General features: G+C 41.9%; 1 protein-coding gene across 1 annotated transcript in view; it reads left to right on the top strand.

Moving 5' to 3' along the window:
• The window catches only part of PALLD (palladin, cytoskeletal associated protein), a 205,110-nt gene that overhangs the window by 23,783 nt on the left and 165,296 nt on the right, over window positions 1-16,031 (top strand). Inside the window, exons 7-8 of the mRNA XM_037058242.1 lie at window positions 8,363-8,482; window positions 10,931-11,273. Coding sequence (XP_036914137.1) covers window positions 8,363-8,482; window positions 10,931-11,273 — 463 coding nt within the window. The remainder of the gene's footprint in view (window positions 1-8,362; window positions 8,483-10,930; window positions 11,274-16,031) is intronic.

Raw genomic sequence — 16,031 nt, 5'->3', positions numbered from 1 at the left:
CTTTTCTATGACATCATGTCTTTGTGAAACTGACTTCTTTATCTATGTGTGTGGTAAAAAAGTAAGTACCACAGGAAAATCACTGTGGAACATGACATGAGGCTGGCTGTGTTTATTCTGGTTCCAAGAACGGCCGCGCAGTATCTGACAGGTGCACACATCCATCAGTGAGTAATTGTGGTGGTTTCATAATAAAAGAATAAAGCTTTTCTTTCAATTTATGTGCACCTTTTTTTCAAACAGTTAACTAGCTTGTTAAGACCTAAATACTTAAGTCATTTGGAAATAAGTACTTAACAAACAAAGCTGTTAGGTATAGCTTTTGCTTTGAAGCACCTAAAAAATATTGAGACACTTAGCATTCCACGAACCAAGACATTTCAGTTCAGTCTCCAGGGAGAGACAGGGAAGGCCCACTGGAGTGTGTACCAAAGAGAAAACTGAGAGATTCCTAGGAGCATTCAGCTTTTAAAATTCTACTTCCAGTCCTCTTCCTGCACACTCATTGGGCGTGCTGGCCAGCCTGCGAATTCTTCCTCTCCTGAAAGAGCCTGAAGGACTCTTTTCTGGGCAATCTGGACGTCCCAAGAGGAAAAAAATCTATACTTACTGGTATATAATAGAATGGGAGTTTCTCCAACAAGAAGGCCATCTAGCGCATGCTCATGGGAAAGCCGAAGCTCCTCTTCGTGCTCAGAGCTTCTAGGCAGCTCACAATCCTCTCAGACCAGAAAAGATGATAGACGTCTGGGAAATCTTTATTGTAGATAATGTAGAAGAAATAAGCAACTCCCCTAAAAAGCAACTTGAAGAAAACAAGCTTGCAAAGAGGGGAAAATATAGAAACAAACGAATACTCTTCTTAGAGAGACAAGGAAGCCCAGTGCATCCGAGAAGTAACAATAAAAAGCTATAAGAAGAGAGAAAGTTTGGGAAAACAAAAATTTCTTGGAATGAAAAAGTTGGTAGCAGAAATAAGTTGAGCTACCCCACGGAGTAAGCCAAAAAGACCACAGACAGCAATACAAGAGAAAAGGTGAGAATGTTAGAGACAGCGGAGAACCCGCCAGGTACACTAGATGTGTGCAACTGAGATTCCAGGAGGAGAGAACAAAGGAGAGGGAGAGACTGTCGTTGAATTTCTTTTTAATTCTTCAAACTGAAGAATATTGATTTCCCGATTGAAAGGACCCACTGAGTGCAGGTTGTATGAAAATAAACCCTCAGCAGTGTGCATTGTTGTGAAATTCAGAATATCCAGGACGAGGAGATGATTCTGTCAGTGTCCAGGGAGAACACATCAACTTACATGCAAACTAATAAATCGGAATGACTTAGGACCTCTCAGCATCACACCAGACACAAAAGGCAGTTAAACAAATTGCCTCTACTTCAGAATTCTGTGCCCAGCCAAATCTGCCATTCAGTATGAAGATGTAGTCAAGATTTCTCAATCTTGCAAGGTCTCCCAACCCTTTATTTAGGATGTGCTTCACCACAGCAAGAGAATTCGTCCAGAAAGGGCAAGGTGTGGGTATAGGAAGCAGGAACTCAAGAGCAAGTAAGAGGCAAAGGAACCCCCGGGAGGGTCATAGCTATATGTCAGGAATCGGGGACAAGCCCAGATTGGATCAGTGTGACTCAAGAGATGGATACGTGGTGGCTGTCATCAGTAAGAGCTCATTGCCACAGCCCCATCTTTGGCTCCGGTGACAGAATGGTAGGGTGGTAAGCCCGACCTAAAGTCCTACCTCTACTTGGCCCGTCCTTCTTTCCCCTCCGTACACTGCCTCCTGGACCAGCTGAGAACACTCATGTCACACCCTCACCTCCACAGAAGTGTTCTGAGCTGATCTGGCACTCTGGCCTGAATGTTTGCCGTGCTGAACTTTAAAACAAAGCATGGACATACCCACTCCACCAGCTCCTGCCCGCACTCAGCCCTCCAGATGCCCCCACCAATGTTTATACTTCCCAGGACTCACTCAATGACCTTGCTCATTGATTACCTCCGTGGAGGCTTTCGTAAACTCATAGAAAACTGGAAGGTGGTTCAAATCCCCAGCTAGTTCCCGGGAGCTTTTTTCTAACAGCAACAAGTTTGTCTTTTCTTTATACAATAAGATCTGTGGTGGTTACTCCATTTTTTTTTAGACTAACTCATTTCTGAAGGATGTAAACATGTGGTGAACACATACAGAAAATCAAAGCAATGATGAGCTCAGAAGGAGAAGGAGGTTCACTGGCGGGGTCTACAGGAAGCATCGGTGATATTTTACCTCTTAGACTGAGTGATGAGTACCCGGAGGTTCATTCTGTGGCTGTTTCTTCGACTGTACATTTTAACTATTCTTCTCTTTGTGTGACACAGTTCACAATTGTTTAAAAATTCTTTATAGAAATTTAGACAAGCCTTGTGTTTCATGGCACTGGATGTTATCTCAGTGATTTCAGCCCACAGTTCTTTGTCACCAGTTGTGTTGCCTGAAGCATGGGATTTAGGAGGTCAGAGATGGATTCCTCTTCAGTTAGGCTGGGCCCCTCACTGCACACCCCCCCCCCAGTAAAAAACTGCCAGGGAAGGGATGTATATAAATGTGTTTTTATTACTCAAGGGACCTAGTAGTAATACCCTTGCTGACTCATCTTTTTATGAGTTTCCGCAAACAAAATGGTTTTGTTTGTATTTAACCGAGCGTTTAGTACGTCCAAGGATTTGAATGAAATTCAGGGATGGCCTCTTGGAGATATTGATGTGGTTAAATAATTCTTAGGTAACTATAAAAAACAGGATTTGTCCTGTTTAGTAATTTATTATTACTAATTTGGTAATTTATTATTATGCCCTCAAATATAAATCTTTCACTTAGGAAAATTGAATTAAAATGGATCAGAATTATCATCATTAATAATTTTAGATTTTTCCATTTAAACTGGAGGCAGTTTTTTTTAGTACAAATAAGTAAGCTTCTAACTCCCTTTGTTTGACATAAGCAGTGATTTCCTGATTTCCATTCCTCACGAAAATGTATTTTACAGATGTGTTAAAGGTCTTTGTGTAAGTAAGATGCTACCAGATGAAAATTCAACAGTATAACCTGGCTCATCTCATTTCCTCATGACTTTCTTTATGTTCATAATATCAGAACCATACAAGCCACCATGCTCCTTTCTGTCAACAAAATGTGAGCCTGTTGTAACTTTTGGAAGACATTTTCCAAAGCAAGAAAACCTAAACAACCTTTGGGACATTAGATTAAAATTTTATCTGGTAAAAAATCACAAAGACATAGCAATGCCTGCAGATCACAAAAGAACATCTCAATGCCTTTTCATTTTCTCTCATTCTGTTCTGTAAGTTGCTATCCTTCTCTAGATATCCAGTTGCTCCTTAATTCTGTACTTGCCTAACTTATATATTCCTTATTTTATGCAACTTCCTGAAAATTCATATGAAGTAAGTTTTGCTCAATCACACTTGAAGCGCACAAAGGAAGCTTGTAGGACAATCAGTTTTATTAAGAATTTCTTTAGAAAACATATTTTTGTAAAGCAAATGTTTCCTCAGCTTTTTTGCCCTCAATTTAAATTCCATCCCAGAAACATTATTCAAAAATATTGATGGAGAACCCACTGTTCCAGAGATGCTGAGAGTGCAGCCAGGAACCCAATAAATGCCTTCTGCTCTCTTAGAGGTTATACTCTGGTCAGGGAATCTGGAGCTCTTGTACAATATATCATTCAGTTATAGTTATGATAGATGTCTCTAAGGAAAGTTTGCCACCCTTAGTGAATTTAACCAAGCCTAACCAAACAAGGATTCTTTGAGAAAGTAATATTTAGGTGGAAGTGTGAGGCTGAATACTAGGAGAGTGCTAAGTACTTTGGGAGAAGAGCTTAAAGACTCCAAGGAATGTGGCTCCTCCAGGGGTAGCCCAAGAGCCAGTGAGTCCAGAGGTCTGAACAAAAGAAGACGAGAGGCACAGAAGGAACCCAGCAAGAAATAGGGGCCTGATCCAGGGCTTTCTGGTGCCATGAAGGGTTTCTAGTTTATCTTCAAAGTTATGGATGAATGGGGAGAATGCTGACATTTTATTCTCAAAGGGGTCCTCTGGATTAGAAGGGGAACTGTGTGTGTGTGTGTGTGTGTGTGTGTGTGTATAATTTTTATTTTTATATTATATATAGTTATAGTTATATGTAGGGTATATATATATAATATAGTTATACTATATTTTTTTCAGGTTTTCTTAAAACAGCATAACTTTTTTAAAAAACTGCAAAACCATAGAAAACAAGAAGGCGTCTAAAAGTTGTCCAGATCATCACTCCCACACTGCTTTATATAATCCCTGAACATCTTATCTTGTTTTTAAATGTAGATTTCAAGATACAGAATCATGTCTGTTTTTACCAGTAATGCATTCTTCAGACATTGGACTGGCTGTAGGCATTTTGCTAAGGGTCTCTAGCAACTCTGCCCTTTGAGGAGTGAATACCTGAGAGAAGACCTTTCCTGTCCGGTCAGGAAGCTCGGGGGTGCTGCTGAGGCTGGGGACTTCCTGGCTCCCAGCAGCATCTGCTAAAAGGAAACAGAGGTGGCCTCGCCCTGCCCAAAGCCCATCTTTCCGAGGCCAGCCAGTATGTGAGGGGTTTTTTCCAAAATCTAATGAGATTGGGCCGCTTCTTTCTTCTAATACCAGAATTTCCACTTTCCAATGTACTTTCTTAATGGCTTCTATCCCATGTCGATGCGTCTTGTATCTCAGAGGACACAGAACCCATCATCAATTTGTGCAGATGAATTTCTGGTGAATTATTTGGAAAGTGAGAGTAATTGAAATTTTCAGATTCAGGAAACTCCTTGTTTCCCATCTTAAATCTTCTCATTGCTTCATTTTACATTGCGTTCCTTCTGTTCTAAACTAGGGGGAAAGGAGCACGCTTGTGGGAGGCGGGAGGCCCACTTTGGGGTTTTGGCTTTGACGTGAATTAGCCAAGACCTTGTGAGAATCACTTTGGACCTCACCTGAAGAAATTAGGGAATTGGGCTAGTCGATCACTAAAATCCCTTACAGCATGAAGAGTCTAAGTTTTATTTATTCTTTTCTGGCTAAGTACACTTTTAACTCATTCCATAACCTTCTGTATTCAATTTAAAAATTCCCACTCCCATGTAAGTTTCCAGATCCATCTCGCTTTCCAAATGATTAATCTTATGTGAAGCTCCAAGTTGAATTATTTCCATACTTTCTATCTTCATCTTCAAATGGAAAGCCAAGAACTATGTACGGTACAGTGGGAGAAAACGATTGAGCAGAAAGAAGAGAAAAAAGAGGAACATGGACATGGACAACAGTGTGGGGGGGTGGGGGAAGTAGAATAGGGTATATGGCGAGCAAATGGTGATGGACAGAAACTTGGCTTGGGGTGCTGAACATACAAAACAATATACAGGTGGTGATGTTGTCAAATTGTGCACCTGAAACTTGTATATTTTGTTAACCAGTGTCACCCCAGTAAATTCAATAAAAAGAAAAAATCTGTAAGATTACCTCATGCCTTGCTGTTCTATTGTTCTCCTCCTATTTAGTGACCTTTTAATCAAATAATAATTGTGTATTCTAAATGCACTAGTACCTGTCAAACCTGTACCTGAAAAGCCTTTTCTTTCTTTTTTTTTAAATTAAATTTATTAAGGTAACATTGGTTAATAACATTATATAAATGTCTGGTGTGCAATATTTTAGTTCAATATCTGTCTACTCCATTGCATGCTCAGTCCCCAAAGTCTGGATTCCTTCTGCTACCATATGCGTGAACCTCTCTACCCCATGTACCCTCCCCCGCCCTTCTTCCTCTCTAGTAACCACCATTCTGTTTTCTGTATCTGTGAGTTTCTCCTCGTTTGCTGTGTTAGTTCATGTTCCTTTGGGGGTTTTATATTCTACATGAGTGAAATAATTTTCTTGTATTTTTCTGTCTGACTTATTTCACTTAGCATAATACCTTCAGGATCCACATGACCGCACATGGCGGTATTTCATCTTTCTTGTGGCTGAGTCGTATTCCACTGTGTATGTGTACCACGTCGTCTTTGTCCTCTCGTGTCCCAGTGGACACTTACGTTGTTTCCATGTCTTGGCTACTGTAAATAGTGCTGCAGTGAACAGAGGGCTGCAAATATCTTTAGGAATTAGTTTTTGGGGTTTTTTTTCCAGAAAATCCCTTTATTTAATATGCCTAATGCCTGGATTCACTGATATTTATTGAGCCAGGGGCTGTGCTAGGTCCTACAGGGCAGTTTTTAAACTGCTGATTGTGACCCAGGAAAGTGGATGGTAGCGACCATTGTTTCAAAATAAGATGAATACAAAGTAGTTGAGCATACTTCATATAATAATTTTATTGTTTTGTGTTTTTTTCCGGAGACTCTAATTTTCTCCCATATCCCAAAGATGTGTACATGGGGTGAACTGGCACATCTACCTTGTTCCAGTCTGAGTGTGTGTGTGTGTGTGTGTGTGTGGCCGTGTGTGGCCGTGTGACAGAAGGGTGTCCTGTCCAGAGTGGCTTCCTGTCTGGTTCCCTGAGTTGCTGGGAGAGGCCCTGGCCACCCATGACCTCAAACTGGTGTAAGCGGGTTGGAAGATAATAATCTTCCTTGTTTTTATTCATCTTTCGTAAATGTATACGCCGCTCACATTTCTTTCAGTGTTTAATATTGGAAGTGTTTGGGTCTTTATTTAGAAGCTCGGTGATGTTTTTTGTGACTAGAAATATGCCATAGGAACCAAACTCTTGTTTCTGTTAATTGTCCATGGTAAAAATGGTTTGGTTATGTTTCTCCTTTAAAGTCTCAGTTTCTAAGAACATACAGGTGATGTTAAATGAGGATATTACCAACATAATCATTTTTATTTTACTGATACAATATAGATAATTATTCAATTTAAAAAGAGTTAATGAGGCCCTGGTGAGTGTGGCTTAGTTGGTTGGAGCATCATCCCATCCACCAAAACACGGGGGGTTTGATTCCCGGTCAGGGAACATACCTAGGTTGCAGGTTCGATCCCCAGTCAGGGTGCATATGGGAGGCAACCAATCAATGATTCTCTTTCACAATGATGTTTCTCTTTCTCTCTTTTTCCCCCACATCCTCTCTCTCTAAAATCAAACATATTTTAAAATATTTTAATAGTAATAAACTCTAGATCTAGCTTCTTTTAATGCTAACAGCTCACATTCACTGGCTACGAAGCATTTACTATGCCCAGGGAGTGTTGTAAGCACAAGGCATACTGCATCACAAGGATAGGTAGATGGTTGTCAGGACTGTGGGGTCTGGAGCCTCACGAGTTTGAATTCTGATTTCACCACTTATTAGCTATGTGATGTTGGGCCAAAAACATTAGCCTTTCTGGGCTTCCGGTTCTAATCTATAAAATGGGCTAATAGTAAACATAACTGGTAAGGTTGACGTGAGATTTAAAGCCAAATTTATCTATGTTTAGAACTGGTAACAATAAGGGCCTAATAAGGGCTATGTAGCTGTTACCCATTGTCACAGTCATCATCGCCCCTCACAGTAACTCGGTGGTGGCTAATTTTATGAGTCATGACTAACACAACAACCCTTACAAGGTAGGTTCTATTACTGTCTCCATTTTACAGGTAAGAACACTGACGTTCGGGGAGACTGACCAAAGTCATAAAGGCCAGGTGTGTGTCAGGGCCCCTACTGGAGCCCTGGCAACGGGCTCCACAGTCAGGGCTGTCCATGCTGTGGAACGCTGCCCCTCTCTGCAACAGCAGCTTCCCTGATCATTGTCTGCAGGTCAAACATGTACATATGTTTTTCCCATTGTCATTTCAGGGAAGCTTGGTTTCCCCCACTAATAGCTTTTCAGTTGAGCAGAAGTAAGAGTCAGCGACACTGTACTAGGAAGAATTTCTGGACACAAACAAGGAGGCGGGAGGAGAAAGGAGGCGGCATCCCTGAGCCAGCATTTCCCGAGCATCTTCTGCATGTGAAGTGCAGAGGCACACACTGGGCAAACATCCGGTTTCATCTTAACAGATATCCCATTAGGAATATATTACCCCCATTTTATAGATGAGGAAACCAGAGTGGACCTTGTCTGAAATTGCAAAGGACAGGTATCTGACTCCAAAGCTTTTGCCACTAGGCTAAACTGATAAATTAAATGTGAAGACACTCTAGCATGAACTCTTTTGTAAAGCAATTCTTCAGTGATCATTATCTCATTTGCTTGTTTGAGAAAGACGAAGGGTCTGCCTTCTTCAGAGCGACTCTGTGGTTTAGGTCTGATGGGATGCCTTCTGTCCTCTTCCTTTCCAGAGGAGATCTGTACCCTCGTCATCGCTGAGACTTTCCCTGAAGATGCAGGGGTCTTCACGTGCTCCGCAAGAAATGACTATGGATCAGTAACCAGCACCGCCCAGCTGGTCGTCACCCCAGGTATGTGGGGAGTGAAAATATGATGGGTTCTGCTGCCCCCCAGCCCCCGGCCTCAGCGTGATTCCCCACAGAGGAAAGAGCTGGCCGAGGAGGAGGGCTCAGCCGTTCAGAATTCTGGCTGCAACTGCAGGGGTTACCCTCACAGTCAGCATTTCAGCAGCAAACAAAAGGCTTTGGGGGAGGCGGAGTGAACATGGAGATGAGAAAGTGAAAAGATGATGATGATGTAGCAACTGAACACACATGGGGCTATTTCCTATATCATACAGTCTTGGTCTCAGAAATGGTGCAGATGGCTTCCTGACATCTTCACACTAACCCAGGAGCACGTCCCCTCAGAGGGCCACCTGGGAATGGGCAGTGCTGTCCATCGCTCAGCAGTGCCAACAGAGGGGACGAGACACTTGTACAAATAAATCAGTGCTTAATCCATGATCGAAACATCTGAAGAAGTAGAACAAGATTAACCTGATTGAATTCGGAGAAACTGCAAAGATCTTAGATGTCCAGTCTCACTGATAGTGAACTATAACTGTGATGTGAAAAACTAAAGCAATATACTATTAAAACCAATATTCAAAAGTATCTGGATATTCCTCAAACTTAGAAATTTACCTCTAGCGAAGGCAGCTTAAAACAGCTTTTTTCTTTATTTTAACATTACTTGGCTCTTTTCTGTTATTACTGATTCGCTCTACCTAAGTTTGCTTTTATCGCCTCATCTCTGTTATCTATTTTACAGCAATTTTAAAAATATCTCTTTGACCCATAGTACGTATAATAGGGCGTCAATAAATGGGATTGTTGGCTGGATCGCACTTTGATTTCTTAGGAAGAGTAGGAGCTGGCTGCTAGGGGGCAGCAGAGGCTCAACAAGGCAGGTTAGGGGCCGCCGCCTGGGGATTATTTCTGTGGCTTCATCTTGCCAGGCGGTGAAAGACAAATACCATATGATCTCACCATTAACAGGAATCTAAACAACAAAATGAACAAGCAAGCAAAATATGACCAATGACACTCAAATACGGAACAGACTGACAGGGACCAGAGGGGAGAGGGAAGAGAATCACAGGGGAAAAGGGGAAGGACTCACATGAACAAGTATAAAGGACACAGGGACAATAACTAAGGTGGTGGGGGGGGGAATGGGAGGGAGGTGAGGAGCACTGGTGGAGGGGTGGGCAGGGCTGGGAATATAAGACAGAAAACTGTACTTGAACAAGAATTAAATTAAAAAATTAAAAAAAAAGAAATGTGGATGCTCAGGCAGAGCTGTTGTGCCTCAAGATTACCCTCCTTTAAGTGCCTAAAAGTCCTCGTCTGCCATGAGTTTGGGCTCCCAGTTCTATGCATTACGGTAGAACATCATCTTTAAAATCAAGGCAGTTGAGAGGGAATTGAAAGCTAAGATAGATAGATAGATAGATAGATAGATAGATAGATGGATAGATAGATGGATGAAGGAGTGAAAAGGAGGAGGGAAGAAATTTAAAGGTTCACCTAAATGGAAGAACAGTTGATTGAGTGAGTGCTTTAAACGTGTCCTTATGGGAGCTATAGAGTGAGCAGGATCCCAGTATTTGGAGTGTGAGCTGGCTCAAAGACTGTCCCAGCAAACGGCCAGGGCAGTAGTGCGGTGCCCAACAGTATGGCCAAAGCCCGGTCTCTCAAAGTCTGTGTGGCAAAATTGGCATGCAATATTTCCCATTTTTATCTGGGCTAAATCTACTGCGGGCCAAACATAACACACAAATACTTTCGAGCTGTCCGCTCACGTCAGTAAGCACTTTTGAGTAAATTCCAGGAGGAGTGCTGGGCTCTGGGTAAAGTGAGAAATCCAAAGAAGACATGATCTTACCTCAAGATGCATTCAGTTTACTGAGACTAACAAGTTTAAGGGAAAAAAATTGTGCTGAGTTACAGCTGTGGCAATCATCTGAAGTGGAAAAGAAGTTATAAGGTCATAAGCCATTTCCCTCAGACTCCGAGCTTTACTTAGCTTCAGATAGAATGAATATTCATTGCTTGTCCCGTAAAACCTTTGGAGCTTGAGCTAATACCAGTAAAGCTCGCATAGGATGTCCAGTCAGATCCACAGCTGAAATGTGAAAGGACAAGGCACTGTTAGTTGGTAATGTCTGTGTTGTCATTTTTTAAACTAAGTTCTGTCTTTAGCTCTCGTTTGAAATTGGTTGATGAATTGGTAGCTGGTCCCCCCCCTTGTGGGCCCATTCAGGAAATGAAACACGTAGTAGTCACCCAAAAACAAGCTGGAAAGAACCAAGCCCTCCAGCTGGCTTTGCTTTTGCATCAGCTGCAAGCAGCCCAGCTACTGCTTCTGTGACCATAGGGTTCAAGGGATCCTCGGTCCATAACAGTGTGAAAATAACTGTTGAATTACTAAATTGGTGGCATCTTATTATTGCTCCCCTCTTTCCCCTTCCTTAGCCAATTCTGAGAACTGTAACTATGACTCCATGGGTGAATCCAGCAACGATCACTTCCAGCACTTTCCACCTCCCCCTCCAGTCTTGGAGACAAGCCCCTTTGAGCTGGCTTCAAAGAAATCCTCTGAGATCCAGCAGGTGAACAGCCCAGAGTTAGGACTTGGAATGGCGGCCCTTCAAATGCAGTTCAACTCTGCCGAGAAGGAGCCCAACGGCGTCCATCCCGGCCACGGAGTAAACGGAATGATTAACGGCAAACCTAACGGTAATAAATCTCTTCCAACACCAGCCGTCCTGCTTTCACCCACAAAGGAGCCACCACCTCTGCTTGCCAAACCAAAACTGTGAGTATTTCTGCATGGTTTTATAATACTTTCCATATCCCTGCTAAATTGTCTTTCTGGTCGGTGAGAACTTTTTGCTTGGACTCAACTATGTGGCGTGTTACCCCTTCTGCAGGCAAGTTGTCTCGGACTGATGTGACTTTACTACCCAGTGGGGTCTTTGGAAAGTATAAATAATACCTAAAGATAAAGAAGGTAAATGAGAAGCTTGGTTACATCTGCCTTTTGCTCAAAGCTATAACCGGTTTCAGCTGTGAAAATATCGGTGCTTGGTGGGGCCTTCCAGTGTACAGCAAGGATAGAACCACTTCCCAGAGGTGATGGGCAAAAGGACCCACTTTCAGCTCTCAATTAAAAGCATTTCCAAATGTTTTAAATTTAAGAATCAGTAAGGAAATCTGATACAGATAAGCATGGGAAGACTAGAAGCTGCAGATGGAAATTCATTGTACAGAACCTGGGGAGGGGAATGAAACCAGAGATGGCCAGGCTTGTCAGGAGGAAGAAGGCCTCTCACAACACGACCTCCTTGACTTTAGAATTCCACGTAACTACATATTTCCATGAATACCAGCTTCATATTTGATTTCCACTATTTTCTTAGGATGATAAACCTTGCCTGAGCTGTTTCCATTGGCACTCTACAGCAGACAGTTGTTATGAATGGAGCCATTACAATGTCAGAGAGAGGCAGAAATCAATTAACTGAAAAGGTTCTATCATAGCATAACAGACCTTGAATTACGGCCCTGACAGAGGTCAGTGGAAATGTCAGAGTCCTATAAAATGTATACATACTCTTTGAGGTCACATTTCCTCGAGAATGAATGTGCCAGGCACTAGGAAAGCCCCTTAGATTTTCCCATGATGTCTGATGTTTTTGATTTAAGGCAGGAAAGATGACATTAGGATAGGAGTTATTCTTTGTTTCTCTTGTACTGAACGGTCTACTCTCTTTTCTCTGTCATCAGCTCATTTGTTAGAAATGCTAGAATATGCAAAATGTGGAATATCTGTGACTACAGGGCACTTAATCCTCAGTGCCGCCGGGGCTCTGCTTCAGGCAGCAGAGCTACGAGGTTTGTATGCAGTAGCGTGAAAGATGATGGCAAGGGGACATTTTCTGCCTGTGCTCCAACTCCACTGAGACGTTGAACAGGTAAATTGAGGTCAAAAGTGGCAGCCTTAAAAGAGATTTACATGCTTGTAGCTTCAACGCAAAAAATTAATTGCCACTGCTGACCTCTTTTATCTTGGCAGTTTGAATATGTATTTGCAGTACTTTTAATGAAACCACAGACCCGCTCTCCTGAGAAAGAGTGAGTGTTGTTTAATGACTAGGACTTGTCTGTGCTCTTGATTAAGTGACCTGTGTCCACCATAATGGCTGTCATCAATTAGATATAAATCACAGGAGAGCCAAGGAGGAGCTGTGAACGGGCATTTCAGCCCTTCTTATCTCGGGAGTTTCAACAGTTATTCAGCCTTCAGCTGTGCTCTGTGGTGATGTTAGTGGGCATGGCAGGGGCCGGAGGAGGGAGGGGGGAGGCATGTCTGCAGAACACAGACAAAACAATTTTGTGGTTATTAAAAGGATGTGTATCTTAAGCACAAGTTGGAAGAGACATCATGATTTGCTTATTAGTCATATTTGCAATACAAAAATAAGATACAGGAAAGACAGACTTTAAAGTTTAGGATCCATAGAAAGGGGTCACTTCCTTTTGCCAGGAGCTTTGGGAAAAGGCAGTGCACCTAATGACAAAACCTGGCAGCTTCGACAAAACATCGACTGGTACCAGGTCTTCCCACTGTTTTCTTGTTTAAATTCTCTAGCTGTTTCAATACATCCTCAGAGCATCGCTTAGCAATTTCCATGTAATGCACTTGCCATTTACTGGGTGGAACATCCTATGTGATGATGCTTTAAAATACATATTCATTTTTAAGTTTTCTTTTGAATTATACTTCGTGAGCTTTTGTTTTAATTACAAAGTAAATGCCTCTTAATGTGACCATTGGAACAATAACAGACATAATTAACTAAAAACTTAGCTCTGGCTGCTGCTCCTCTTCCAAGGCACCCTTTTGAGGGAACCAACTTTATTGCTTTGGTCTGAGGTCTTCCCCTCCTTTCTCGATTATTCTCTTCTTTTCTGAAAAGGTTTGCTCTTTGTTTTAAAAGCTGAATCCATTGATAGAGGGATGTTATTGAATGACATCTGCCAATAATTTAGCATGGCTTCTAAGGTATTGATAATTAATGACTAATAGTAACTGCCAAGTAAAATTCTTTCACAAGACTTTTTATGTCTTTTTATACATTGGGGGGAAATGAGATTTCGCCTCTTATGGTTGGCAGTGAAAACCTATGGATTGCTCTCATCTTCTCCCATCAGCCCATGATTTCATTCCCCTTCATAAAAGGAGAGGTTTATATCTTGGGGTTTTATGGCATTTCATTCCTCTGAATCATTTGTAATTGAACAGATAGGAAAGAGTTAGGAGGGGCTAATAATGGGAATTAAAATATTTATTCTTGCAATAAGTTAACCTGAAAATCATGGTTGATTTGTCAGATTCCTGGGAAAAAAAGATCATTTTCAGAAAGAAAATCTCTTTGCATTTTTTTCCCTCTCAAATACCTCCGATACTAATCTCGGGAAGAAAAAAGTCAAAGACTAAAATGAAAAGATAGAAATGTCACAAATTCTTTTCTCTGACACGGCGCAACCCTAATCTCTTACCCAACAGAAACCATCACCCTCACTTCGTAGCCCTCAAGACTCTGGTCGGGTCTGTCACACCTGACCCGAGGGTGAGTTCCGCACTCAGTGTCTGGAGGCATCTGTTTCGGTTTCTGCATCTCCAAGTGTCTATGTCCCTGACGCTGTCCCTCAAGTGTAAGTTCCACATGATTACGTGTGGGCCATTTGGTGTCAGCACCATGCACGCGGGACGTGTGGAATGCCTCACCCCGGCTGTGGGACCAGGAGTGCACTGCAACACTGCACAGGAAAAAAGTCGTAAATAAGAGTTATTTATGTGACCGATGCTCATTATCTTCTATTACAATACAGAGAAAAGAAGCAACAGGTACTTAAATCAGATTTCTTATCAGAGAAAGAGAGAAAGGAGCACACATACAGCTAACTTATAAACCATTTGTTATATTATTCCCCTTGTCTGAAACGAGTGCGCCATGTGAGTCTGGCCACCTTTCCCTCTCTACAAAAGATGCTTGAAGATTCAAGGGGAAAACATTTTTTTCAACTTAGGACTTAGTGTGTGAATAGGAAACAAAATCCCTGCCTTTCTTAATCCCTATAAACTCATTCATACTAAGGTACCAGGGATTTTATCTGTCACCCCAGTCCAGTTCCAGACCGACAAACTATAGCTACCTCTTCATAAAAATGAAAACTAATAAGAATAATAATCTCTGTGTAGAATCAGAGAAGCATTCTTGCTCTGCACGTGGGGGAGTGAGAGATGATGTGTTTAAGAGACAGGAGAGAAGGAAATAGCACCCTGATCCTCTCTTTATCAGCACTTAACTGTGCCAGCCTTGCTGTATTTGGGAGCTCTTTATGGTTTCCTCCACACTCCTAGACACAAACTTAAGCACAAGTTGTTCCCTTGCCTGGAATGTTTACTCCCTGGAATGTTCTGCTACTAATGGCTGCCTCATTCTTGCTTTCTACTCTCAACCTAATGTCACCCCCTTCCCTGACCACCCAATCTGAAGCAGCCACCCAGCCATTCCCCAATGAATCGGCCTCTTTAATTACCACAGAGTGTGTAATTATCTCTCATAGTGTCTTATTCACCTGCTTGTTGGTTTGTGTATCATTTTTATATGAGCTTTCTGAGAGTAGAGCACTTGACTGTTTTTTTCACTGCCCCTTCCCAAAAGCAGTGCTCAAAAACATCTTTGAAAGAATGAAGAAAGAGCAGATCAAGAAAGAAGAGAAAGAGCACCCACATTTAGAGCAACCCCATTTGTTCTGCTTAACTTCGAACCTCAATGTACCATAAGGCTTCTATTTACAAACCCACCAATCCCAGAGTTTTCCCATTTTACAGGACGTTTAGGACTGACGTCACTTCTCTTAACAATGAAATGAATATGAAAGAATTGAATAAGATTCCCATGGGATAGAACTACAGTAGAAAAGTTTGCCCAGCCCAGTTACTTAATTTGGGATCCCTTTCAACTCCCTCCTCGTTTCTCCTGTGTTCTCGTTTGATTAGCATCTTACTTTAAAACATTATGGAGCACATGAGACATTGGGAAGGTCTAGGAGGACATTATCGCTCTCTAATATGTACTTGCAATGTCATTTGGCTGCAGTACAATCAAACTATTTCAAGGTGTGTGTACTTGACATGTTAACACCCCCATCACGGGCCAGACTCTGGGCGAAGGGCTGAGTGCTTCTGTGCTCCTCCCTTCCTGTCCTGTTTATGTTGGACGGCTGCTCCAGCTCCAGTGTGTGGCTTGGTCAGTGTAACTCAGAAAGTTGAACATTTTTCCGTCCTTTAACCTCTACTACTTAGGGTTCAAGAATTCACTAGATGACTGTTTGACATGAGAATGCAAGTGGTTTCCTGGGTTCCATTCTAGCATAAACCTTACCTGGTAGATTTAAACCTACATACACACAAACACAAAGGCAAGAGGTGATAAGCCAAACATCGTGGGGCAAAATAGGTAACAAAGGTCAAAGAGATATAATCACCAAGCAGTTGTGAAGA

This window comes from Sturnira hondurensis, unplaced genomic scaffold, assembly GCF_014824575.4.
Source record: "Sturnira hondurensis isolate 20B ecotype Veracruz unplaced genomic scaffold, ASM1482457v3 Scaffold0010128, whole genome shotgun sequence".
In the NCBI taxonomy this organism is placed as follows: Eukaryota; Metazoa; Chordata; class Mammalia; order Chiroptera; family Phyllostomidae; genus Sturnira; species Sturnira hondurensis.
Note: the sequence above shows the minus strand (reverse complement) of the source record. Positions and strands in the feature narration are given on the sequence as shown.